We start from the raw sequence: 26867 nt of genomic DNA on the forward strand, positions 1-26867 counted from the left end.
CAGGTAACCTGACCTCAGGGGACCTCGGTGACCTCAACTTAGGTAAAGTTACTGAGTTCACAGACTCTCATCTCTTGGCAAAAAACTACGTTTTGTTTCTTTTTGCAAAGAGATTCAGATTTGGTGCTAAAATCCTTCATATAGCATAATGCACCCTCCATTGCCCTCCATGTAGAATAATGCACACCCCAGAGTCCTCCATAAAGTTACAAAGGTTGAAAAAAGTCCCTGATCCATCCAGTTCACCCTTCCTCCACCAATCATACATTTAGTCACTAAATCCTCTCTACCCGACAATGTTTTGTACTGAGGAAATTATCCATCACTGATATAAAATCTGTTAGTATCTGCCATTACTACCTCTTGTGGTCAGCATTCTACAATCTGACTGCTCTAACTGTAAAGAACCCTTGTGGCCCTTATTGCTGCCAGTACAGATCCCCGCGGCTCCCACTGCTCCCTATAGCCGATTTAGAGAATATATTTATGACAACTTTGTTTTCTATCTTTTAGCCAATTCCTTGCCCATCTCCTTATAGTTTCACCTGGTCACGGCTTCTGGAGCGTCAGTATAAGGCTATTACGTGGTATAGTATGAAATTATGCCAATCAGCTGCATTACCAATATCTAGGTTTGCACTTACCCCCTCATAGAGGCCCAACAGGTTGGTTAGACATGACTTAGACAGCATGGATTCATGAAGGATGTCAGTTATATTTTCTGCAATATATTTTTGCATGTCATCTCTTAAAATGCCCTTAAAAACTTTGCACACAACTGATGTCAGACTTACTGGACGGCAGTTACCTTGATCCACCCTCTTACCTTTCTTAAATATTGGTAACACATCAGCCATTCTCCAATCCTGAGGAGTCAACCCTTTTTATAAGAGAGTCTAAGAAGATGAGATACAGCGGTCTGTTAATTACGGAGCTCAATTCACTCAATATCCATGGATGAATTCCATCTGGCCCTGGGGACTTGTCAAGGTTTAATTTACTCAGATGCAGTCGTACCTCTTGTGTTATTTATATCGGGGGGACTTTGATTTTTGACTTGTTGAATAATCCCTGGAACAGTCAAATCCTTGGTGAACATGGATAAAAGGTCCCTGTTTAATATCTCAGCATTTTCTTTGTCATCTAGAATTATCCGGTTCTAATCTTTTATGGGGACGATACCATCCCCTTTTTTTTTTTTTTTTTATTTTTTTTTTTCCCTCTTCCTTTTGGCATGGATGTATTTATACAAAATTTGGTGGATTTATTTTATGGTCTTTGTCGATTTTTGTTGCAGTAGCTAATTTTGTAGCTTAAGATCTTTATACTCCTGAATAGTGATAAGCTAATATATTAGTTACTATTCACAGACTAGTACAGTATTCGGGGTATTCGTTATATAGCGAGTAATGGTGTACTCGCCTCGCGATATTTGTATGTCCCGCCCAGCCGTTTGGCGCCTGATTTGCAGCCAACAAACATTCTGGGCTTCTTAACCAATCACAGTAATGCCCAGTCATCTTGGTTGTGGCATTACTGTGATTGGCTGGCCGCTCAGCGTCATAGGGTCTATATAAAACCTGCTGCCATTTTGCGCACATTACATCCGAAGCCTACATTGTATAGGGATAGAGCGTGCAGTTGCTTGTGGCTTTTGCAAATCATTACAAAGCAGGATTCTATCAATCACTGCTGCCTGGTACAAAGTACTCACTTGTACTTTCTCCACAATGTTTTTGGGGGCAAACGTTGCATGGCTTGGCCTATCAACATCTTCAAATATGTCACAAAAACCCAAAAGGACAAAAAAGGCAGTTGTTAAGGGACAGGGATGTGGGCGTGGTGTTGTCAGTGGTGGGCGACAAGGCACTGAGTCTGTCAGGTCAGAAGAAGTGTGATGCATACACTATGTTCTTTGCCAAATTTCCCCGTCTGAAACGTAAACGTGTGTGGAAGCCAGAAGAGCAAAAGCAGACTCTGTCTTGGATGGCAGACAAGGCTTCTTCTCATTTGTCAAGCAGCAACCAATCTTCCACAACCACACAGTGTACTGTGGATACACAGAACGTTGGACCATCCAATCTTCAACCTGGTCCTCCTTCCCCCCCCCCTTCATCAGTCACAGGAGAGATATGACCCCAATCTTGGCCACTCTGAGGATCTGTCTTGTATGTTATGGTTTGCTATGGCCTTTCGCCGTGCAGCATTGAAGAGGGACATGAGGAGGTGGCATTTGTTGATGCGCAAGTATTTTGAGGACCTACAGCCAGAAGAAAGCCACTTTGAGGAATATGATTTACTATCCCCAGAGGTGGAGGCTGATAAGACACAGTTGCTATCAAGTCAGCCTACAATCTCAAGTGGGAAGGAGGGTGAGATGGAAGACGAGGTGGTCAGTGATGACTCTACTGATCCGAACTATACTGTTGACATGCATAGCCAGCACAGCATCACAGAGGAAGATGGCTATGTGGCACCAGAAAAGGCATCATGGGGTAGTGGTTTGCCCAGAGTGAGGACTGGGTGAACTGTTCCCAAGAGCACCCCCACTGTGGCCCAGGTCACAGCAAGGGGGCGTTTAGTCTGGAATTTTTTTTTTTTTCTTTTTCTGAAGGTCCTTCAGAGAAAAAATATTGTAATCTGTAGCATCTGCCATATCAAGATGAGCAGAGGTCAGGACCAAAGTAACCTGAGCGCCACCAGTATGTGGAACCACAAGGCAGCCAAGCACCCCAGTAGGTGGGCCGAACACCAGGGTACAAATATTGTGTCTGGGGGTCAAACCACTTCCATGTCGCCTGTGCTACGTCCTTCACAATCTGCTGTCTATGAAGCAGGCGCTCATACGTCCTGCCCACAAGCTGCGATTACACAGACACAGCAAACATCATCCACTTCCTTGTCCCAGGGAAGCGTTCAGTTGTCTGAGCCTGAGATGTTGGAAAGGAAGTGTAAATACCCAGCCACGCACCCACAGGCACACAACCTAAACTTGAACATTGACAAATTGCTAGCCGTGGAGATGTTGCCGTTTAAGCTTGTGGGAACACAGTGTTGTGGCTGCCCCACGATAGTGTTCCCAGCCGCCACTATTTTGCACGTTGTGCCGTCCCCGTGTTACACAAGCTTTTGTTTAAACAATCTCAATCGTGCTCTGACCAACGGGAAGGTCCACCTAACAGACACGTGGACAAGTTGTTGTGGACAGGGAAGATACAGATCTGTCATGGCACACTGGATAAACCTGGTGGAGGCTGGGACAAAGTCGCAAACTAACATCACACATCCTACCCACGCCAAGAATAGCGAGCCCAACTTCTACCAGCGTTTCCGCCTCATCATGTGCCACTTGCTGTCTCCCCCTCCTCATCCTCTGCTGAATTACCCTCCTCATCACTGCCAAGCTGGGATCTGTGCAGCAGCGCATCGGCAAAGAGGCAACCAGCTTCAGCAGAGCGTATCTGTTTAGGTCACAAACCACACACTGCAGCAGAGCTGTGGCGAGGTATAAGAGCAGATCGATCAGTGACTCTTCCCACTGCACCTCCAACCCGGCCTGGTTGTTTGCAACAATGGGCGTAACCTGGTGGCGGCTTTAAAGGTCGGTAAGCTGATATACGGCATGGCTCACGTTCTGAACCTAGTTGTCAGAAATTTCTCAAAACATTCCTTTACCACTTTTGCCTGGTCTTACAGCGCTGCAAAAGCGTTTTCACTTGCCAAGCCACCGACTCATGTGTGACCTGCCCATGCGGAAGAACTCAACATTCAATATGTTGGTGAGGATTACTGAGCAGCAGAGGGCAGTAGCTGAATACCAGCTCCAACATGCCCGTCAGACTGAGAGTCAGCCAACACACATAACTGTTGAGTGGGTGTGGATCGCTGACATTTGTGAGGTTCTTGAGAACTTTGAGTACTGCACCAAGCTCGTGAGCAGTGATCAGGCCATTATCAGCTTAACCATCTGCTGCTGTCTGCTGAAACAACCACTGCATAATCTCAAAGAGGAAGCTTTGAGTACTCCGCATGTGGCTATTGAGCTAGATTTCCCCATGGATGATACTACCGAGCTCAGCCAATATTCTGCGGCAACATTGGGTGATGAGTCCCTACCTAGGGACTCCCAATGCTACACAGGGGACTCTCAACCCCAGCTTCATGTCTGTCCAGCATGGATGGGCTGGAGAGGAGGAGGAGAAGGTGAGTCAGCGTGAGGAGAGGATGGGTATTGATCCTCCTGGTGAGGACACATATAACTTTTACCTGTTTGCAGCTTGGCCCACATGGCACAGTTCATGTGTAAAGTGTCTGTGGCAAGACCCTTGCGTGATACACATTTTATCCAACAACCTATACTGGTTGGCCACATTTCTAGATCCACAGTACAAGGATAAATTTCCTCTCCTTTTGGAGTCACCAAAGGGTTGCACAATGGAAGCCTTTAAGAGGGTCATTGTAGATCAATTGCTGAAAACATCACCCTCAGACAACGCTGGTGGCAGAGTTACCGTCTCTTTTCAACACCAAGGATTAATGGGGAGAGACACGAACACCAGGTGCAACAGAAGTAGGGGAAAAATGTGCGCAAACTGGGCCATTTTCAATAAACCAGCAAATCACCAGCAGGGGCTATCTGTGCCTATAACAATGCCAAGGAGGGAGAAGTTGCACAACATGGTCAAGTGGTTCTTAAGTGTCCATACCTGCATTCTTTCTGATGCTTCAGTTCCCTTTAATTATTGGGTGTCCAAGCTGAATACTTGGCCCGACCTCTCCTTATACACCTTGGAGGCGCTGACCTTTCCTTATACACCTTGGAGGTGCTGGCCTCTCCTTATACGGCTTGGTATTGATCTCTCCTTATACGTCTTGGAGGTGCTGGCCTCTCTTTATACACTTGGTATTGATCTCTCCTTATACACTTGGAGGTGCTGGCCTCTCTTTATACACTTGGTATTGATCTCTCCTTATACACTTGGAGGTGCTGACCTCTCCTTATACATCTTGGAGGTGCTGGCCTCTCCTTATACACTTGGAGGTGCTGGCCTCTCCTTATACGTCTTGGGGGTGCTGGCCTCTCCTTATACGCCTTGGAGGTGCTGGCCTCTCCTTATACGTCTTGGAGGTGCTGGCCTCTCCTTATACACTTGGAGGTGCTGGCCTCTCCTTATACACTTGGAGGTGCTGGCCTCTCCTTATACGTCTTGGAGGTGCTGGCCTCTCCTTATACACTTGGAGGTGCTGACCTCTCCTTATACATCTTGGAGGTGCTGGCCTCTCCTTATACACCTTGGAGGAGCTGGCCTCTCCTTATAAGCCTTGGAGGTGCTGGCCTCTCCTTATACGCTTTGGAGGAGCTGGCCTCTCCTTATACGCCTTGGAGGTGCTGGCCTCTCCTTATACACCTTGGAGGTGCTGGCCTCTCCTTATACACTTGGAGGTGCTGGCCTCTCCTTATACACTTGGTATTGATCTCTCCTTATACACTTGGAGGAGATGGCCTCTCCTTATAAGCCTTGGAGGTGCTGGCCTCTCCTTATACGCCTTGGAGGAGCTGGCCTCTCCTTATACGCCTTGGAGGTGCTGGCCTCTCCTTATACACCTTGGAGGTGCTAGTCTCTCCTTATACACTTGGTATTGATCTCTCCTTATACACTTGGAGGTGCTGGCCTCTCCTTATACACTTGGAGGTGCTGGCCTCTCCTTATACGTCTTGGAGGTGCTGGCCTCTCCTTATACACTTGGAGGTGCTGACCTCTCCTTATACACCTTGGAGGTGCTGGCCTCTCCTTATACTCCTTGGAGGTGCTGGCCTCTCCTTATACGCCTTGGAGGAGCTGGCCTCTCCTTATACACTTGGAGGAGCTGGCCTCTCCTTATACACTTGGAGGTGCTGGCCTCTCCTTATACACTTGGAGGTGCTGGCCTCTCCTTATACACTTGGAGGTGCTGACCTCTCCTTATACACTTGGAGGAGCTAGCCTCTCCTTATACACCTTGGAGGTGCTGGCCTCTCCTTATACACCTTGGAGGTGCTGGCCTCTCCTTATACACTTGGAGGTGCTGGCCTCTCCTTATACACTTGGAGGTGCTGACCTCTCCTTATTCGCCTTGGAGGTGCTGGCCTCTCCTTATACACCTTGGAGGTGCTGGCCTCTCCTTATACACTTGGAGGTGCTGGCCTCTCCTTATACACTTGGAGGAGCTGGCCTCTCCTTATACGTCTTGGAGGTGCTGACCTCTCCTTATACACTTGGAGGTGCTGGCCTCTCCTTATTCGCCTTGGAGGTGCTGGCCTCTTCTTATACACCTTGGAGGTGCTGGCCTCTCCTTATACACTTGGAGGTGCTGGCCTCTCCTTATACACTTGGAGGAGCTGGCCTCTCCTTATACGTCTTGGAGGTGCTGACCTCTCCTTATACACTTGGAGGTGCTGGCCTCTCCTTATACACTTGGAGGTGCTGGCCTCTCCTTATACACTTGGAGGTGCTGGCCTCTTCTTATACGCCTTGGAGGTGCTGGCCTCTCCTTATACATCTTGGAGGTGCTGACCTCTCCTTATACACTTGGAGGTGCTGACCTCTCCTTATACACTTGGAGGTGCTGGCCTCTCCTTATACACTTGGAGGTGCTGGCCTCTCCTTATACACTTGGAGGTGCTGGCCTCTACTTATACACCTTGGAGGTGCTGGCCTCTCCTTATACACTTGGAGGTGCTGGCCTCTACTTATACGTCTTGGAGGTGCTGGCCTCTCCTTATACACCTTGGAGGTGCTGACCTCTCCTTATACGCCTTGGAGGTGCTGGCCTCTCCTTATACGTCTTGGAGGTGCTGGCCTCTCCTTATATGCCTTGGAGGTGCTGGCCTCTCCTTATACGCCTTGGAGGTGCTGGCCTCTCCTTATACACATTGGAGGTGCTGGCCTCTCCTTATACGCCTTGGAGGTGCTGGCCTCTCCTTATACGCCTTGGAGGTGCTGGCCTCTCCTTATACGCTTTGGAGGTGCTGGCCTCTCCTTATACGTCTTGGAGGTGCTGGCCTCTCCTTATACGCCTTGGAGGTGCTGGCCTCTCCTTATACGCTTTGGAGGTGCTGACTGCCTGGCTGCTAGTGTGATATCAGAGCAAGTTTTCACTTCTGCTGGGGCAATAATCACTGATAGGCGCTCACGCCTCTCTACATAAAATGCAGACAGACTTAAGGGGGCTTTACAGGCAGCGATATCGGTAGCGATGGCACCCGCCCCCGTTGTTTGTGTGTCACAGGCGATTTGCTGCCCGTGGCGCACAATATCGTTTGAAGCCGTCACACGGACTTACCTGCCTAGCGATGTTGCTGTTGCCGGTGAACCGCCTCCTTTCTAAGGGGGAGGTTTGTGCGGCGTCACAGCGACGTCACTAACCGACCACCCAATAGAAGCAGAGGGGCGGAGATGAGCAGCCATAAAACCCCGCCCACCTCCTTCCTTCCTCATTGCCAGCGGCCGCAGGTCGTGTAGTTCGTCGTTCCCGAGGTGTCACACGTAGCGATGTGTGCTGCCTCGGGAACAACAAACAACCTGCGACCTCAACAATCAACGATTTTTTTGAAAACGAATGACGTGTCAATGATGGTCGATTTAGGTATTTTCCATCATTAATGGCCGCTCGTTGGTGTTACACGCAACGACGTCGCTAACGATGCCGGATGTGCGTCACGGAATCTGTGACCCCGGTGATATATCGTTAGATAGGTCGCTGCGTGTAACGGGGCCTTTACTCTGATTTAAATTCAACAAGGACTGGATTTCTCCACAGTTTGTAATCCCTCCAGATGAGAGCAGCCAAACTAAACTCCCCAAATGTTCATTGTGACTACTGCTAATGTTGGGTCCAGCGGAAAATCACCGGCATTTCCCATTGACTTGCATTGTACTCGCTGCTCAGAATGAATATTACAAAGTACTTATTACGAGTATAGTGAATATTACGGTGCTCGCTCAGCTCTACTCCTGAAATGCCAATTCTGTATTCTCAGCCTTCAGGATTTCTCAGCCCTTTGTTTTATTATACTTTATATATCCAGAGTGGTTTTCTGTTTATTCCTGGACATTTTATTACCAGAGGGTATAAGTTGTTTTGTTTTTTTTTACAGGATTTATGTTCGGTATCCCCAGTTACCATGACTTTGTCCCAATCTACATGATTAAGCTTTTCCCTTAACTTGTTAAAATCAGTTTTTCTAAAATTCCAGGTTTTAACATTTCCACTGTGAAATGTTCTATTAAAACGTCCCATATTATGATCATTGCTGTCCAAGTGCGTGCTCCGGGCCCTGTCGAGTGCTCCGGGCCCTGTCGAGTGCTCCGGGCCCTGTCGAGTGCTCCGGGACCTGTCGAGTGCTCCTGGACCTGTCGAGTGCTCCGGGACCTGTCGATCTGAGATTGTATTTGGTGTATGTGACAAGACCAGATTCTGCAGATGATCTCCCCTTGTCAGTTCATCTACCATCTAAGAGATGTAATTGCCTTGAACTGTAGATAAGATCTTACAGCTTTTAGCACAACCAGAAGATTCTCTGTCCCCTGAATGTCTGGAGAGCTGAAATCCCCCATAATAAGGACCCCATTATTAATAATAATAATAATAATAATAAATAATATTTGCTGCCTTTTCCATGTGTTGCAGCATTTCATCCTTTCATTTGCTATGTAGCCTTGAGCCGCTCGTCTGCTCAGTTTATTCCACTTTTTGGGATAATGTTTTTATTCGAATAAAGCTTTTTTTTCTTTATTGCTGCATCTTTCTTGATTTTTTTTCTATTTCCTTGGCTTTTCTTTATCGGGACACTGTGTGATCAGGTGAGCTGGACTTTGTCTTTTCTTTCCCTTAGCCCCTCCATACTGGTGGACCCCAGTGCAGGACATTTATTTACATGCTCATGTACTAAAGGGTTAATAAGTATAATAACATTTGATCATAAAATAAAAATGTGAGCCTGCGACCCTCGTTATATACACGGTCCGCACACTCCCTGCCATGCGGACCTGACACTGGCTCCCGATCACTTTCTCAGTTGCAGAGATTGGGGTCTTTTTTAGGGTCTTTATCGTTGCTGTGGCACACAGGATCCTCCTGTCTTTAGGCTGTTATGCATAATTACCCTGTGCACCACAAACAGCCGTAAATAAAATAGGAACATAGTCTGGAGCCATAAGGAGGATTAAAAATAAAAACAAAATAAAGCCCGGCATCCTCAGGGGAGCGGATGGCCCCTTCTGACCTGGTGACTCGTGCCCTCTAGTACTCTGATTCTGACACCAGTCAGGTCTCTGGCCAAATTATGGGGCACTTACATAGGGCAGAAATGGGAAAGGCTGGCTGTGATGTAAACTCTTGATCCAATTATCAGCCCATGTAAATCAGTGACGGCTGTGAGCCCGGCACCGACGGCTGTGAGCCCGGCACCGACGGCTGTGAGCCCGGCACCGACGGCTGTGAGCCCGGCACCGACGGCTGTGAGCCCGGCACCGACGGCTGTGAGCCCGGCACCGACGGCTGTGAGCCCGGCACCGACGGCTGTGAGCTGACGCCATCATTCTAAGTCCAGCACCGATCACTGAGTCTGGCACTGATCACTGCCTCATCTTTGGCTGAACCTCCCACATGGGGGAAACATTTTTGTGAAATACCAGAAGGCTTGTGCAGTAGCAGAGGAGTGATCAGATACAGCAGCCTCTGGAATAAGCGATCAGCGCTGTCAGAGACACAAGGTGGAGACAAGCGCGTCCAACATCTCCGGGATCTGTGCACACTGAGTGCTATGTGTCGTAGGAAGACGAGCGCCAAGGAACAGATTGTTCACTGGTCTGTACTCTGACCCAGAGGAATCAATCATTCACCAACCACAACCGTGTGCGATCAGCCGCAGACACTGCAACAGGTGGGAGCAGGCAGCGCACCGGGGAGAGTGGAGGGTGCAAGTGGCGTATCAGGGAGAGTGCGAGGGTGCTGGGGAGCATGCAAGAGTGCAAATGGCATACCGAGGAGAGTGCAAGCGGCGTACCGGGGAGAGTGCAAGCGGCGTACCGGGGAGAGTGCAAGCGGCGTACCGAGGAGAGTGCAAGCGGCGTACCGGGGAGAGTGCAAGCGGCGTACCGGGGAGAGTGCAAGCGGCGTACCGGGGAGAGTGCAAGCGGCGTACCGAGGAGAGTGCAAGCGGCGTACCGAGGAGAGTGCAAGCGGCGTACCGAGGAGAGTGCAAGCGGCGTACCGGGGAGAGTGCAAGCGGCATACCGGGGAGAGTGCAAGCGGCATACCGGGGAGAGTGCAAGCGGCATACCGGGGAGAGTGCAAGTGGCATACCGAGGAGAGTGCAAGGGTGCTAGGGAGCATGCAAGAGTGCAAATGGCATACCGAGGAGAGTGCAAGTGGCGTACCGGGGAGACTGCAAGGGTGCTGGGGAGCATTCGAGGGTGCAAACAGCATACCGGGAAGAGTGCAAGTGGCGTACCGGGGAGAGTGCAAGGGTGCGGGCGGCGTACCTGGGAGAGTGCGAGGGTGCGGGCGGCGTACCTGGGAGAGCGCGACGGAGCGGGCGGTATATGTGGAGCGTACGAGGGTGCAGGCTATATATGGGGAGACGGATGTGTAATGGTGTGGGTACTATACTGGTATGTATGGGGGGTGCATGGGTCGTATAATGTTGTGGGTTTCATATTGTGATGTTTCACCTTCTCAACTCTTCCTTGTCTGCACCTCTACACCCTTCTGCACCTCTCTGCACCTCCTTCTGGCCCCCGGTGCTGAATTTCAACCAATGTGCGCAGGTAACTGGAGACTATAGGCAGGCAGCAGAGTTACTGATGAGTTTACACAGGTAACAGGATGACTGTAGGCAGGAAGCAGAGTTACTGAGGACTGTGGACAGGTAACGGGATGAGTGGAGAATGTAGGGAGACAGGCAGCAGAGTTATTAACCGCAGGCAAAAGGCAGGTGGCGGACAGGAGACAGCAGCACCCGGGACAGGTGGCGGACAGGAGACAGCAGGACCCGGGGCAGGTGGCGGACAGGAGACAGCAGGACCCGGGGCAGGTGGCGGACAGGAGACAGCAGGACCCGGGGCAGGTGGCGGACAGGAGACAGCAGGACCCGGGGCAGGTGGCGGACAGGATACAGCAGCACCCGGGACAGGTGGCGGACAGGAGATAGCAGCACCCGGGACAGGTGGCGGACAGGAGACAGCAGGACCCGGGGCAGGTGGCGGACAGGATACAGCAGCACCCGGGACAGGTGGCGGACAGGAGACAGCAGCACCCGGGACAGGTGGCGGACAGGAGACAGCAGCACCCGGGACAGGTGGCGGACAGGAGACAGCAGCACCCGGGACAGGTGGCGGACAGGAGACAGCAGCACCCGGGACAGGTGGAGGACAGGAGACAGCAGGACCCGGGGCAGGTGGCGGACAGGATACAGCAGCACCCGGGACAGGTGGCGGACAGGAGACAGCAGCACCCGGGACAGGTGGCGGACAGGAGACAGCAGCACCCGGGACAGGTGGAGGACAGGAGACAGCAGGACCCGGGGCAGGTGGCGGACAGGAGACAGCAGCACCCGGGACAGGTGGCGGACAGGAGACAGCAGCACCCGGGACAGGTGGCGGACAGGAGACAGCAGGACCCGGGGCAGGTGGCGGACAGGAGACAGCAGGACCCGGGACAGGTGGCTGACAGGAGACAGCAGGACCCGGGGCAGGTGGCGGACAGGAGACAGCAGGACCCGGGACAGGTGGCGGACAGGAGACAGCAGCACCCGGGACAGGTGGCGGACAGGAGACAGCAGCACCCGGGGCAGGTGGCGGACAGGAGACAGCAGCACCCGGGACAGGTGGCGGACAGGAGACAGCAGGACCCGGGGCAGGTGGCGGACAGGAGACAGCAGGACCCGGGGCAGGTGGCGGACAGGAGACAGCAGGACCCGGGGCAGGTGGCGGATGCTGCGGAGCTCACCAGAAGCCACGAGCTCAGCTCCTCAGACCTCACTTGCACAGGGTCGTTCTCTGTCAATCCCAGGCCCAGGTGTGAGTCCAAGAGGCCCCTTAATAAGCCCAGGCAGCTCATCACATCCAAACATGGAGCAGAGACCAAACTAGGGGCAGGAGCGCAAGTCAGGGCAGCAGAATATGTCAGAGGCTGCAGGGATCACCATGGGGAGGTTTCATGTGCCTCTCACCCCGGTGCCATCCGCTGTGCAGTGTGTGTGACTGTACGGCTGGTACCATCACAGACCTGAGCGATTACATGTAACTTGTATTATTCACAGGTGCAGACAGGAGGACAGATCGGCTGAGTGATCGCACGTCACCCTCTGGACACTACACATGGCGGCACCCACACAGGTAACACTGTCGCCTCCATCAAGTCACCCCCCCAGTTCTATGAGAATCCCCAAAATAATACCCAGGATCAGCATCCATCTGTTGTATTCAGGAGGAGCCGGACACTGTTAGTGTTAGGCTGGAGTCACATCGCCCGGACCGGCCGGCGGCTCTCCTGACCCGAGCGTGTCAGCTTCATGTATTGCTACGCAGCTGCACACTCCTGTCAGGAGAGCCACCGGCCTGTCCGGGCGATCTGATCCTCAAAAGGAGAGCCTCAGCACCACCAATGAATAATATGAAAACCACTGTGCCAAGTACCTAACAAGACATCAGACCAACAATGATACAAAAGGCACCAGGGTGCAGTGATGATGAATAATACATTGGCATGGACCTTGATTGATGCGAACAATACAGAATTTTATTACATATAGGGTGACAAAACAATCACATTAAAATCATTTAAAAACAGACATACATGATACTGTTTCCTGCATGGCACAAAGCTGGCCCATACCAATGATGCTGGGGGTGCAATCAAATCAATAGAAACTATCCCCCAAGGGAGCTGTAAATACTCTATACATGCACCCATATATATTCCAGTGTGCCTGCATTGCACCTAATGGTGAGGGGAAACCCTGAGACTACCACCAGACATATAGATCACGCCTAAAATAACCAGGTTTAAGTCTCAATGATGACTACAAAGATTACCCAGGCAGCAATGCAAGGTTCAGGAATCCCAGTACAAAACCCGAGGCGTTGCGCCAGTCAAGCTGGCTTCATCAGGAGAATACCACCCTCCAGTATTTGTGGGGCTATATATATCAACCACATGGAATGTTCGCCCTATCAGAGCACAGGAAAAATAATTATCATTAACATAAGGTAACACCGGTGTCCTACCAGGCTGAAAACGGCCTCTGTTTTATCCATAGAAGGGAATCTGGATCACATGGAGCTCCTCCATTGCACAGGCGGCGTGGATCTGTCCATACAACCGCAATAAGCCGTACTCTCCATAGAGCCGGCCTTTATGGAGGGGCAGCCAGAAAATGGCCTTTACTCACAACCAAAAATTGGAAGGCTCATTACCTTGTCACACCCCATGATGATGGTGACAATATCATGTTTGGGGGAGGTTTTTCAGCAGCATGGACAGGGAAAATGGTCCTAGTCGAGAGGAAGATGGCTGGTCTGAAATACGGGGATATTCTTGAGCAAAACTTATGTCTGTCAGTGATGTGAGACTGGGACGGAGGTTCATCTTCCAATAAGACGATGACCCAAAGCTCCTGCTAAAGCAACCCTCGAGGGGCGTAACTGGAAACACATAAATGTATTGGCGTGACTGAGTCACAGTCCAGACCTTCATCCAATGGAGAATCTGTAGTCAGACCTGAAGATTGCTGGTCACCAGAGGAAACCTCTAACTGGAAGCAGATTTGCCTTGAGGAATGGCCCAAGGTCCCAATGGCAAATGTGGAAATCTCAGAGACTTATCCAAAGTGACTTGCAGCTATATGTCACTATGTGACTGTGGGATAGTGAGGGACAAGGTGCTCCTATGCTGTCCCTCATGCTATGGGACCCTAGGGTATTCCTTACCTCCAGATTACCCCTGATGGTAGAGATGCCAGAGTCCAAGCCTCTTACTATATTCCTGAATAATGCTGATCTGTCCTTCCCCCTCCCACCAGGGAAGGAAGAGGCAGGAGTGTGATGGAAACAGGAATAACAAAAACTCACTCACACTGCACACTTACAGGAACAAACCATAAAAAACTAAAGGGAAAAGCAAGAGAAGTAAGGCAGCAACAAAAGGATGAGTGTTAACACCACAAATGCAGACAACAATAATTTCAAAACCACCAGTAAGCCTGAATAAATCCTCCTCTCCAGGCCAGGTATAGGCTAGCAATAGCTGGCACCATAAGAACAAGGCAGCCAGCATAAATAGGAGAATGAGAGGCAGACCAGCAGAAATTAACTTTTTGTAGCCTACCCATGAACCACAGGTCATGACCGTCAGCGATGCCTGCAGAAACCTCCTGCTTGAGACACTGTAGAGTCTCCTTTGAGGCAGCTACAAAGTACTGACTTTAGGGGGTGAATAGTTATGCACACTGAAGTTTTCAGGTTTGTTGTCCCTTTTGTTTTGTTTGATTCCCAATAAGAGAAAACCAAATGTTCACAGTTGTAGACATGTTCTTTACATGAACAAATGCAAATCCTCAAAAAAAAGTGACATTCCAGGTTGTGAGGTAGCAAAATACAAAAAATGCCAAGAGAATGAATACTTTTGCAAGGCACTATATATCCAGTATGAGCATGAGTCCTAGTGTTATACCCAGTACATAAGGATAAGGCTGCACATGAAAGTTAGATAATAGTATAATGCTATAAGCATACCGAAAAACATTGCAGCACACAATGAAAAATGCCACTTGCTAACTTGAAAGTGTGAATAATGAAATGCATACCTGCCATGAATATTAGGAAAAAGGAGATATTTAGCAATCGCATTGATCAATGTAACTGAGCCCCAAAACCTCGTCAAGGCATATCTCTATATTGGGGTCCCTAGCTCTGTGACCCTAACTGTGTGTCATCTCATTGCAATTAAAAACTGCTGTGGGTGGAGAGGGGTAACCAAGGACTGTCTTATATAGGAGATGGAAAAAACATGGCCGAAAGGGGCGGTGCTGTGTTCACATTCAGAAAAAAAACTTACTATTTAGTATTTTGAAGTTTTTTTTCTGAATGTGAACACAGCTCCGCCCCTTTCGGCCATGTTTTTTCCATCTCCTATATAAGAAAGTCCTTGGTTACCCCTCTCCACACATAGCAGTTTTTAATTGCAATGAGATGACACACAGTTAGGGTCACAGAGCTAGGGACCCCAATATAGAGATATACCTTGACGAGGTTTTGGGGCTCAGTTACATTGATCAATGCGATTGCTAAATATCTCCTTTTTCCTAATACTTATGGCAGGTATGCATTTCATTAGTCACACTTTCAAGTTAGCGAGTGCCATTTTTCATTGTATGCTTCAATGTTTTTCGGTATGTGTCACAAACCACCGGGGGGGGTCACTCAGAAATCCCCCGCGCTGGCTACCAGTACGTCACAATCGGGGGGTAACAAGTGGGGGTCACCCCTCCTTTATACCTCCCGACCGACAGACAGAGCACGTGACGCGCTCTCTAGCGCCCCTCTTATAGTCAGGCCAATTATGGAATTGCCCGACCATAAGCAAGGAGGCCGCTATACTACTTATGCCGATTATTGAAGGGTCCCCGGTGAGAGTAAGGTATATATTCCCCCGACCTCCGCGGGCGGAATATATAAAATCTCCCCGAATCTCACTGGCCTCCCCACAATAATCCTTGGCACAATTCGCTGCCACCAACCGATTTACGGTAACTATTAGCCGAACACACAGACGTGGGATTCAAGATCGAGATAACAGAACAGCCCAAGATTAATTATATAATTTAATCAGCCTAAAGAACACTAGAAACTACAATATATACAATAGGGAATCTACAGAATATACAGTTATGTCAGAGTACAGTTACAATCAAAGCATGGGTTACAAACAGGCATACACAGTTCCAGCAGTTACCTTGTTGCGTCTGGCCACAGGGGGGCGCTGTAGGCCAGGTTTCTAGGATCCTTCCCACAGATGTTTCCTACACGTGCCCCCAGCGAAAAGACCACTGGAAAATGGCCGAAGTAGGGTTATCAACCTGGCCAAATCCAGGTCCCCTCCTACCTTCGTGACCTCACAGGGAGCACTGCTCCACCCCTGGCTTGAGTTATGGACAATATCCCAACATGGAATATGGGCCATAACTTTGCCTGGGAGCGTCGTAGGCGGACGCCAATGCTCTCATTGTGACAGTTATGAATTTAGCTACAGAACGAGGGGACTCATGACCTGTCTGCCAGTTCCCCATTGGCTGATATCACGCCTGGGGCATTTCCCAATGTCCTGCTCCCATAAAAAGGGTGTGCCAGCATCGCCCGCATGCGGAGACACCATTTTTATGGTTGCCATATTTATCGGAAATATGGCTTGCGAGATATGAACCATTTTTTACTGGAGTCGTTCTGTCTGGCTATTTCCAGAGCCTTGCTAATGAGATACAACTCTTGTTACAGGGTGACGGCAGGGAGTCATCCTGTGTCCATTGTTCCCACACCACCTCATTTCCATATCACAGGACATGGCCATGGAGGTGTAACACCTTCACAGATGCTGGACATTGAGAACAAGAAGGGAGGGGGTACTGCCAGGGAGTGATGAGAGATTATGACTGGAGTCATAATTCATCTTCATATCCCGGGATTTGCCTCACAGTATGCTTATAGCATTATACTATTATCTAACTTTGATGTGCAGCCTTATCCTTATGTACTATGTATTTTTTGGCTTGCACTCAGAATATATATTAGTGCTCACTTCAGTTATCCTATTTAGTATTATTCCGGTGTTATACCCAGGCTGAGCATGAGCGTCCTGGCGTGATGCCCAGGATGAGCGTGAGCGTCCTGGCGTGATGCCCAGGATGAGCGTGAGCGTCCCGGCGTGATGCCCAGGATGAGCGTGAGCGTCCCGGCGTGATGCCCAGACTGAGCGTCCCGGCGTGATGCCCAGACTGAGCGTCCCGGCGTGATGCCCAGACTGAGCGTCCCGGCGTGTTTCCCAGACTGAGCGTCCCGGCGTGATGCCCAGACTGAGCGTCCCGGCGTGATGCCCAGACTGAGCGTCCCGGCGTGATGCCCAGACTGAGCGTCCCGGCGTGATGCCCAGACTGAGCGTCCCGGCGTGTTGCCCAGACTGAGCGTCCCGGCGTGATGCCCAGACTGAGCGTCCCGGCGTGATGCCCAGACTGAGCGTCCCGGCGTGATGCCCAGACTGAGCGTCCCGGCGTGATGCCCAGACTGAGCGTCCCGGCGTGATGCCCAGACTGAGCGTGAGCGTCCCGGCGTGATGCCCAGACTGAGCGTCCCGGCGTGATGCCCAGACTGAGCGTGAGCGTCCCGGCGTGATGCCCAGACTGAGCGTGAGCGTCCCGGCGTGATGCCCAGACTGAGCGTGAGCGTCCCGGCGTGATGCCCAGACTGAGCGTCCCGGCGTGATGCCCAGACTGAGCGTCCCGGCGTGATGCCCAGACTGAGCGTCCCGGCGTGATGCCCAGACTGAGCGTGAGCGTCCCGGCGTGATGCCCAGACTGAGCGTGAGCGTCCCGGCGTGATGCCCAGACTGAGCGTCCCGGCGTGATGCCCAGACTGAGCGTGAGCGTCCCGGCGTGATGCCCAGGATGAGTATGACCTTTTGGTTTTCCAGAATGGTGTGAAGTTTTAGGTATTGGACCTCAGACGAATGAGGGTGCAGGGATCAGACGTAGACTTCATGTGTCTGTGTTGTACACATTTCAGAGTGTGAGGATAAAGTGTCCTTCCTTCTGGAGGAGAGCTCTTTTCTTGTATTTTCCAGGTGAGGTCAGGGCGGAATGGACAGATGACTTCTCTTGTCTTCCAGGGTTTAATGGCACAAGAGTCAGAGGATGAGGAGATCTGGGAGAAGCCGGTCAGTGACTGGTCAGTACAAGATGTCTGTTCCTGGCTGCAATACGGACCCCTACAGAACGCGGCTGGCCTGGTCCAGGCGGCATATTCCCATCAAATCTCAGGTAAAATAAATTATCCCATGAGCCTCCATCATCATCATCATCATCATCATCATCACCACCACCCACCCCAAGGTGCATGGATGACATGGGAAGTTGTGATTAAAGATGGAGGATGAATGATGTGGGCGGATATTAGTGACTGTTGATGATGTGAGGATGATGGTAGATAAAGTATAAGTAATCATTTCCTGCTTTTTCCGGCAGGGCGGGCTCTGCTGAGGCTGACTGATAATCTGTTGCAAAGGATGGGAATTCAGCAAGAAAATTTACGCCAATCCATTCTTGTAGAGGTCTTAGAGCTGAAGCTCCAGCAGGAAATCCAGCAACTGCTTCTGATTGCGGAACGTGAGCCGGAGAAGGAGTGAAGCTGATCAGGAGGCCAACAAGAAAATGCACTAGATAACTCAAGATCTGGTCTATTTTATAACCTAGGAGGACCATGCAGGGCCATGTCATGGACTGTTCTCCAATGTATAACTTAGGAGGACTATACTGAGCCATGTGGTGGATTGTTCTCTCCTATCTAACCTAGGAGGACCATGCTGGGCCATGTCATGGACTGTTCTCCAATGTATAAACTAGGAGGACCATGGTGGGCCATGTCGTGGACTGTTCTCTGCTGTGTAACCCAGGAGGACTATACTGTGCCATGTCATGTACTGTTCTCCAATGTATAACCTAGGTGGACCATGTTGGGCCATGTTGTGGACTGTTCTCTGCTGTGTAACCCAGGAAGACTATACTGTGCCATGTCATGGACTGTTCTCCAATGTATAACCTAGGAGGACCATGGTGGGCCATGTTGTGGACTGTTCTCCAATGTATAACCTAGGAGGACTATACTGTGCCATGTCATGGACTGTTCTCCAATGTATAACCTAGGAGGACCATGTTGGGCCATGTCGTGGACTGTTCTCCAATGTATAACCTAGGAGGACTATGCTGTGCCATGTCATGGACTGTTCTCCAATGTATATTCTAGGAGGACCATGGTGTGCCATGTCATGGACTGTTCTCCAATGTATATTCTAGGAGGACCATGTTGGGCCATGTCGTGGACTGTTCTCCAATGTATATTCTAGGAGGACTATGCTGTGCCATGTCATGGACTGTTCTCCAATGTATATTCTAGGAGGACTATGCTGTGCCATGTCATGGACTGTTCTCCAATGTATATTCTAGGAGGACTATGCTGTGCCATGTCATGGACTGTTCTCCAATGTATAACCTAGGAGGACCATGCTGGGCCTTGTGTCAATGACTGGAAGCTTCTTATTAGCGTGATTTCCCGGGTTTCTATCTCCTTTCAGTATTAGTAGTATGTGTCATTTATTTTTTATTGCATCCTGAGTCATTTTATACTCATCATTAAATGTCCTCCAATATCTTATGTTCCCGCTTTCTGCCCTCGCAGTGCCGCACTGTATCAGTATCAATACTATCAATGTATCAATAATCCTAAAATATTCTTTAACTACATAAACAGTAAAAAACTGAAAAGCGATAGTGTTGGCCCCCTTAAAAATAGCCTTGGTGAAATGGTGGAAGGGGATGAGGGTAAAGCCAACCTGCTGAATGACTTTTTTTCTACGGTTTTTATACAAGAAAATGCCATGGCAGATGACATGACCAGTGATACCATAAATTCACCCTTGAATATTACCTGCTTAACCCAGCAGGAAGTACGCCGCTGCCTCGAAATCACTAAGGTTGACAAATCTCCGGGCCCGGATGGCTACACCCCAGAGTACTACAGGAATTGAGTTCTGTGATAGATAGACCATTATTTTTAATCTTCTCAGATTCCTTAATAACAGGGTCGGTACCGCAGGACTGGCGCATAGCAAATGTGGTGCCAATATTCAAAAAGGGGACAAAAACTGAGCCGGGAAATTATAGGCCGGTAAGTTTAACCTCTACGGTTGGTAAAATCCTTGAGGGTTTCTTGAGAGATGCTATACTGGAGTATCTCAAGAAAAATAACCTTATGACAGAGCATCAACATGGGTTTATGATGGATCGATCCTGTCACACTGATCAGCTTCTATGAAGAGGTAAGTTCAAGTCTGGACCAGGGAAATGCAGTGGATGTTGTGTATATGGACTTTTCAAAAGCTTTTGATATGGTGCCACACAAAAGGTTGGTACATAAAATGAGAATAATGGGGATAGGGGAAAATATGTGTAACTGGGTTAAAAACTGGCTCAGTGATAGGAAACAAAGGGTGGTTATTAATGGTACGTACTCGGACTGGGTCTCAGTTCATAGTGGGGTACCACAGGGGTCAGTATTGGGCCCGCTTCTTTTCAACATATTTATAAATGACCTTGTTGGGGGCATGCGGAGTAGAATTTCAATATTTGCAGATGATACTAAACTCTGCAGGGTAATCAATACAGAGGAGGATAATTTTATATTACAGGGAGATTTATGTAAATTGGAGGATTGGGCTGAGAAGTGGCAATTGAAGTTTAATGTAGATAAATGTAAGGTCATACACTTGGGTAGAGGAAATAACATTTATGATTATGTACTTAATTGTAGAACACTGGGTAAAACAGACACAGAAAAAGACTTGGGTGTATGGGTGGATGGTAAACTTCACTTTAGCGGCCAGTGTCAGGCAGCTGCTGCCAGGGCTAATAAAATAATGGGATGTATTAAAAGAGGTAGAAGTGTTCATGAAAAAAATATAGTTCTACCTCTGTACAAGTCACTAGTGCGACCGCACTTATATACTGTGTACAATTCTGGTCACCGATATATAAGAAGGACATAGCTGAACTGGAGAGGGTGCAGAGAAGACCACCAAGATTATTAGAGGAATGGGGGGGCTGCAATACCAAGACAGGAAAAACGAAGGCTTAGGGGGGTCTAATCACAATGTATAAATATATGAGGGGACAGTACAGAGACCTTTCCAAAGATCTTTTTACACCTAGGCCTGCGACTGGAACACGGGGGCATCCGCTACGTCTTGAGGAAAGAAGGTTTAATCATAATCACAGACGAGGATTCTTTACTGTACGAGCAGTGAGACTATGGAACTCTCTGCCGCATGATGTTGTAATGAGTGATTCACTACTAACATTAAGCAGAGCCTGGATGCCTTTCTTGAAAAATGTAATATTACCAGTTATGTATATTAGATTTTATGACAGGGTATTGATCCAGGGAACTAGTCTGATTGCCGGATGTGGACGAAGGAAGGAGATTTTTCCCCATTGGAACTTGTTTGCCACATTGGGGTTTTTTTGCCTTCCTCTGGATCAACATGTTAGGCTACAGGTTGAACTAGATGGACTTAGAGTCTCCCTTCAACCTTAAAAACTATGATACTATGATACTATGATAAACTATGAGTACATGGTCCTCCTCTATCAGAGCAGCACCCTATGTTCCCTGGTACATGCACCCTGATTCATGCTGCTCAAAAGTTTGTGAACCCCTCTGATGTTTCCATATTTCTGAAAAAAATTGACATAAAACTACTAGTGATGAGCGAGTGGGCTCGGCGGTTCTCTGTACTCAATCAAGCATTGGGGATCTCAGGTACTCGGGTAGGCCGGCCGAGTATTGGGGGTACTCGGATATTTTGCCCGTGAGACAATGATCACTACGCACACGCTTGGCTCACTGCATGATGGAAGCCAGCCCCCAGAGAGAGCCAGTCGCAGCCCCTAAATGGCATTGCTTGGGGATGAAACAACGTTCTAGCACGTAGTCAGACCCCCCCCAAAAAACTCCACCCTTCCTCCCGCCGGATGTGCTCTGTTTATGGCTTGCTGTGATAAGGGGGCATTTATGGGAATGCCATCCATATAAGCATTGACCTCTTAAACGTCTGCAGGTCAGATCATGAGTCAATTGTCAGGCATGAATGCTATATATCTACACAGACCAGAGATGATGAACCATGGTCCAAGTAGAAGGATGACTGGCTAAGTACAGGATAATAGAAGAAACCATCTGGATAGAATCCAAGATTATGTAACACTTCTTCTATTGGTCACGTAGCAAAAAGAGCTTATTCTGAGATATACAGGGGGTTCGGAAAGTGTTCAGACCCCTTTAAATTTTTCACTCTTTGTTTCATTGCAGTCATTTGGTAGATTCAAAAAAGTTCATTTTTTTTCATTAATGTACACTCTGCCCCCATCCCCCATCTTGACAGAAATGTAGAAATGTTTGCTAATTTTTTTAAACAAGAAAAACTGATCATAAGTATTCGGCCCCTTTGCTCAGTATAACACATGGTGATAAGTATTCGGCCCCTTTGCTCAGTATAACACATGGTCATAAGTATTCAGCCCCTTTGCTCAGTATATCGCATGGTGATAAGTATTCAGCCCCTTTGCTCAGTATAACACATAGTCATCAGTATTCAGCCCCTTTGCTCAGACACTCATATGTAAGTCCCATGCTGTCCATTTCCTTGTGATCCTCCTTGAGATGGTTCTGCTCCTTCATTGGGGTCCAGCTGTGTGTAATTACACTGATAGGACGTGATTTGGAAAGGCGCACACCTGTCTATATAAGACCTCACAGCTCACACTGCAGGTCACAACAAATGAGAATCATGAGGTCAAAGGAACTGCCCGAGGAGCTCAGAGACAGAATTGTGGCAAGGCACAGATCTGGCCAAGGTTACAAAAGAATTTCTTCAGTACTCAAGGTTCCTAAGAGTACAGTGGCCTACATAATCCTTAAATGGAAGAAGTTTGGGACCCCCAGAACTCTTCCTAGACCTGGCCATCCAGCCAAACTGAGCAATCGTGGGAGAAGAGCCTTGGTGAGAGGTAAAGAAGAACCCCAAAATCACTGTGGCTGAGCTCCAGAGATGCAGTAGAGAGATGGGAGAAATTTCCATAAAGTCACCTATCGCTGCAGCCTCCACCAGTCCGGCCTTTATGACAGAGTGGCTGACGGAAGCCTCTCCTCAGTGCAAGACATATGAAAGCCGCATAGTTTGCAAAAAACACATGAAGGATCCCAGACTATGAGGAATAAGATTCTCTGCTCTGATGAGATGAAGATAGAACTATCTGGTGATGATTCTAAGGGTACTTTCACACTTGCGTTGTTTTCCTTCCGTTACAATCCGCCCTTTTGGAAAACATAAAAATAGCAACAAAAAGAGGACAATGTCCTCCAAAAATTAAGTATTACTCACAGCAAGTTGGGCTGCAGTGTGTACATCGCCCAGGATAAAAGCTAATGCTCTACCAGGATACAGCTAAACCCCCACTAATGTGGAAGCGTCACAGGTGCAGGAGAAGCAGATCACACACACACCTCCATGGAATGGAGGGGAGGCGAATGCTAGATGATAAAATCCTGGTAGAGCATTAGCTTTTGGCCTGGGCGATGTACACACTGCAGCCTTTTGGAAAACAGCGGAATCCGTTAACTGATTCCGCTGTTTCCCATAGACTTGTATGGATGACGGATTGTGCCAAAAGGACCTGCGTTGCTTCCGCTGGGTGACGCTCCGTTGCTTCCACCCAGCGGGAGGAACGCAGCATGTAACGTTTTTTTGAGCAGCGGAATCCTCAGGATTTCACTGCGCATGCTCTTTTTTTTTTTTTTTTTTTAAATCACAAACTTTAGTTTGTCTCGCGGTGGCCGAACGTTCAGCTGAGCGCCCACCCGCCGGCATGCCTGGCCGCCGGCAAGTGACAGTGCTCAACTGAGCGCCCGCCCGCCGGCATGCCCGGCCGCCGGCAAGTGACAGCGTTCAGCTGAGCGCCCACCCGCCGGCATGCCCGGCCGCCGGCAAGTGACAGTGCTCAACTGAGCGCCGGCATGCCCGGCCGCCGGCAAGTGACAGCGCTCAGCTGAGCGACCACCCGCCGGCATGCCCGTCCACCGGCAAGTGACAGCGCTCAACTGAGCGCCCGCCCGCCGGCATGCCCGTCCGCCGGCAAGTGACAGCGCTTAACTGAGCGCCCGCCGGCATGCCCGGCCGCCGGCAAGTGACAGCGCTTAAATGAGCGCCCGCACGCCGGCATGCCCGGCCGCTGGCAAGTGACAGCGCTCAGCTGAGCTCCCGCCCGCCGGCATGCCCGGCCGCCGGCAAGTGACCGCGCTCAGCTGAGCGCCTGCCGGCATGCCCAGCCGCCGGCAAGTGACAGTGCTCAACTGAGTGCCCGCCCGCTGGCATGCCCGGCCGCCGGCAAGTGACAGCGCTCAACTGAGCGACCGGCCGCCGGCTATTGAGAGCGATCAGCTGATCGTTCACAATAGTCTGCTGCCGGTAAAACTGTAAAGAAGAAAAAGAAAAAAGAAAAAAAAAAGCTTTCCGTTGTTTTGTACGATCCGTAGCATCTGTTGTACCACTATATGCAATGCATCCGTTGCATCCATCACACAACGCAATGATATGGAAGCCGTCCAACGCAAGTGTGAAACTAGCCTAAGTGGTATGTGTGGAGAGAACCAGGCACTGCTCATCACCTGCCCAATACAATCCCCACAGTGAGACATGGTGGTGGAAGCATCATGCTATGGGGGCAGGGACAGGACGACTGATTGCAATTGAAGGACAGATGAATGTGGATGAATGTGGCCAAGTACAGCAATATTCTGGAAGAAAACCTCCTCCAGATGCTCTGGACCTCAGACTTGGCTGAAGGTTCACCCTCGAACAAGACAATGACCCTAAGCACACAGCTAAAATAACAAAGGAGCGGCTTCAGAACAACTCTGTGACTGTTCCTGACCGGACCAGCCAGAACCCTGACCTAAACCCAATTGAGCATCTCTGGAGAGACCTGAAAATGGCATCCACCAACGTTCACCATCCAACCTGACGACACTGGAGAGGATCTGCAAGAAGACTGGCCGAAGATCCCCAAATCCAGGATCCCAAGAAGACTCATGGCTGTACTAGCTCAAAAGGGAGGGGGCGTCTACTCAATACGAAGCAAAGGGGCTGAATACTTATCACCATGTGATATACTGAGCAAAGGGGCTGAATACTTATGACCATGTGATATACTGAGCAAAGGGGCTGAATACTTATGACCATGGGATATACTGAGCAAAGGGGCTGAATACTTATGACCATGGGATATACTGAGCAAAGGGGCTGAATACTTATGACCATGGGATATACTGAGCAAAGGGGCTGAATACTTATGACCATGTGATATACTGAGCAAAGGGGCTGAATACTTATGACCATGGGATATACTGAGCAAAGGGGCTGAATACTTATGACCATGGGATATACTGAGCAAAGGGGCTGAATACTTATGATCATGTGATATTTCAGTTTTTCTCGTTTAATAAATTTGCAAAAATGTCTACATTTCTGTTTTTTTCTGTCAGGATGGGGGATGGGGATGGGAAGATGGGGGATGGGGGCAGAGTGTACATTAATGAGAAAAAAAAAGAAGTTTTTTGAATTTACTAAATGGCTGCAATGAAACAAAGAGTGAAAAATATAAAGGGGTCTGAATACTTTCCGCACCCACTGTGTATGTATATGTGTTTCATCATTTTATATTAACCCCTTAACGACCCATGACGTACTGAGTACGTCATGGATAGTGTGAGGTTAATTCCCGCCCCCTGCCGTGGGCAGGTCACGGCGATCCGCGCACATATCAGCTGTTTTCAACAGCTGACATGTGTGCCTGCTAGTCGCGGGTGGAATTGCTTCAACCCGCGACCATTAACCCCTTACATCTCGCTGCCAAAATCTGGCAGCGAGATGTATATGCGCACCGCCATTACAGTGACTACCCCACCCCCATCGGAAGTCACGTGACATGATCACGTGACTTTCGGTGGTTGCCATGGTAGCACAGGGTCATGTGATGACGACTGTAGCTAACATGACTCACTTCCTCTCAATGCCGGAATACAGCCGGCATTGAAAGTGAAGCAGCAAATCTGCAGTTCTCAGCTCTGTAGCTGAGATCTGCAGATAGTGCAGAGCGATCAGATTGCTGATCGCTATTGCCCCCTAGGGGGACTAGTAAAATTTAAAAAAAAGTTTAAAAAAAAGTTTTAAAAAATTAAAAAAATAAAAAAACTAAAAGTTCAAATCACCCCCCTTTCACCCCATTGAAAATTAAAGGGTTAAAAAAATAAAAAATATACACACATTTGGTATTGCCGCATTCAGAAATGCCCGATCTATCTAAATATAAAATCAATTAGTCTGATCAGTAAATGGCGTAGTGGCAAAAAAATTCCAAACGCCAAAATTACGTTTTTTGGTCACTGCAAATTTTGCGCCAAATGCAATAACAGGCGATCAAAACGTAGCATCTGCGCAAAAATGGTGCCATTAAAAACGTCAGGTCGAGACGCAAAAAATAAGCCGTCACTGAGCCATAGATCCTGAAAAATGAACGCTATCAGTTTTGGAAAATGGTGCAAAACGTGCGCCACTCTTTTTGGACAATTGTGAAATTTTTTTTAACCCCTTAAATACAAGTAAACCTATTCATGTTTGGTGTCTACAAACTCGCACCGACCTCAGGCATCACAATGACACGAGTTTTACCATATAGTGAACACGGTGAATAAAATATCCCAAAAACTATTCTGCCATCACACTTTTTTTGATACAGGTAAAATATATCTTTGTACAGCGGTACATTCTGGTATCCTCCATTTTGATACAGGTAAAATATATCTTTGTACACACTTTTTTTAAAATTTTTTTGCACTTGGAATTTTTTTTGCTGTTTTCCAGTACACCATATGGTAAAACTTATGGTTTCATTTAAAAGTACAACTCGTCCAGGAAAAAACAAGCCCTCATATGGCAAGATTGACGGA

General features: G+C 48.9%; 1 protein-coding gene across 2 annotated transcripts in view; it reads left to right on the forward strand.

Moving 5' to 3' along the window:
- Window positions 1–19541, forward strand: part of LOC142297133 (sterile alpha motif domain-containing protein 12-like) — an 80814-nt gene extending 61273 nt beyond the window's left edge. For both annotated transcript variants that reach the window (XM_075341408.1, XM_075341407.1), the window contains exons 2-4: window positions 12305–12380; window positions 17920–18070; window positions 18275–19541. In XM_075341408.1, the coding sequence (XP_075197523.1) occupies window positions 12363–12380; window positions 17920–18070; window positions 18275–18435 (330 nt within the window). In that variant the 5' untranslated portion in view covers window positions 12305–12362 and the 3' untranslated portion in view covers window positions 18436–19541. The remainder of the gene's footprint in view (window positions 1–12304; window positions 12381–17919; window positions 18071–18274) is intronic.
- Window positions 19542–26867: the final 7326 nt, after the last annotated feature.

This window comes from Anomaloglossus baeobatrachus, chromosome 3 (assembly GCF_048569485.1).
Source record: "Anomaloglossus baeobatrachus isolate aAnoBae1 chromosome 3, aAnoBae1.hap1, whole genome shotgun sequence".
Taxonomy (NCBI): domain Eukaryota; kingdom Metazoa; phylum Chordata; class Amphibia; order Anura; family Aromobatidae; genus Anomaloglossus; species Anomaloglossus baeobatrachus.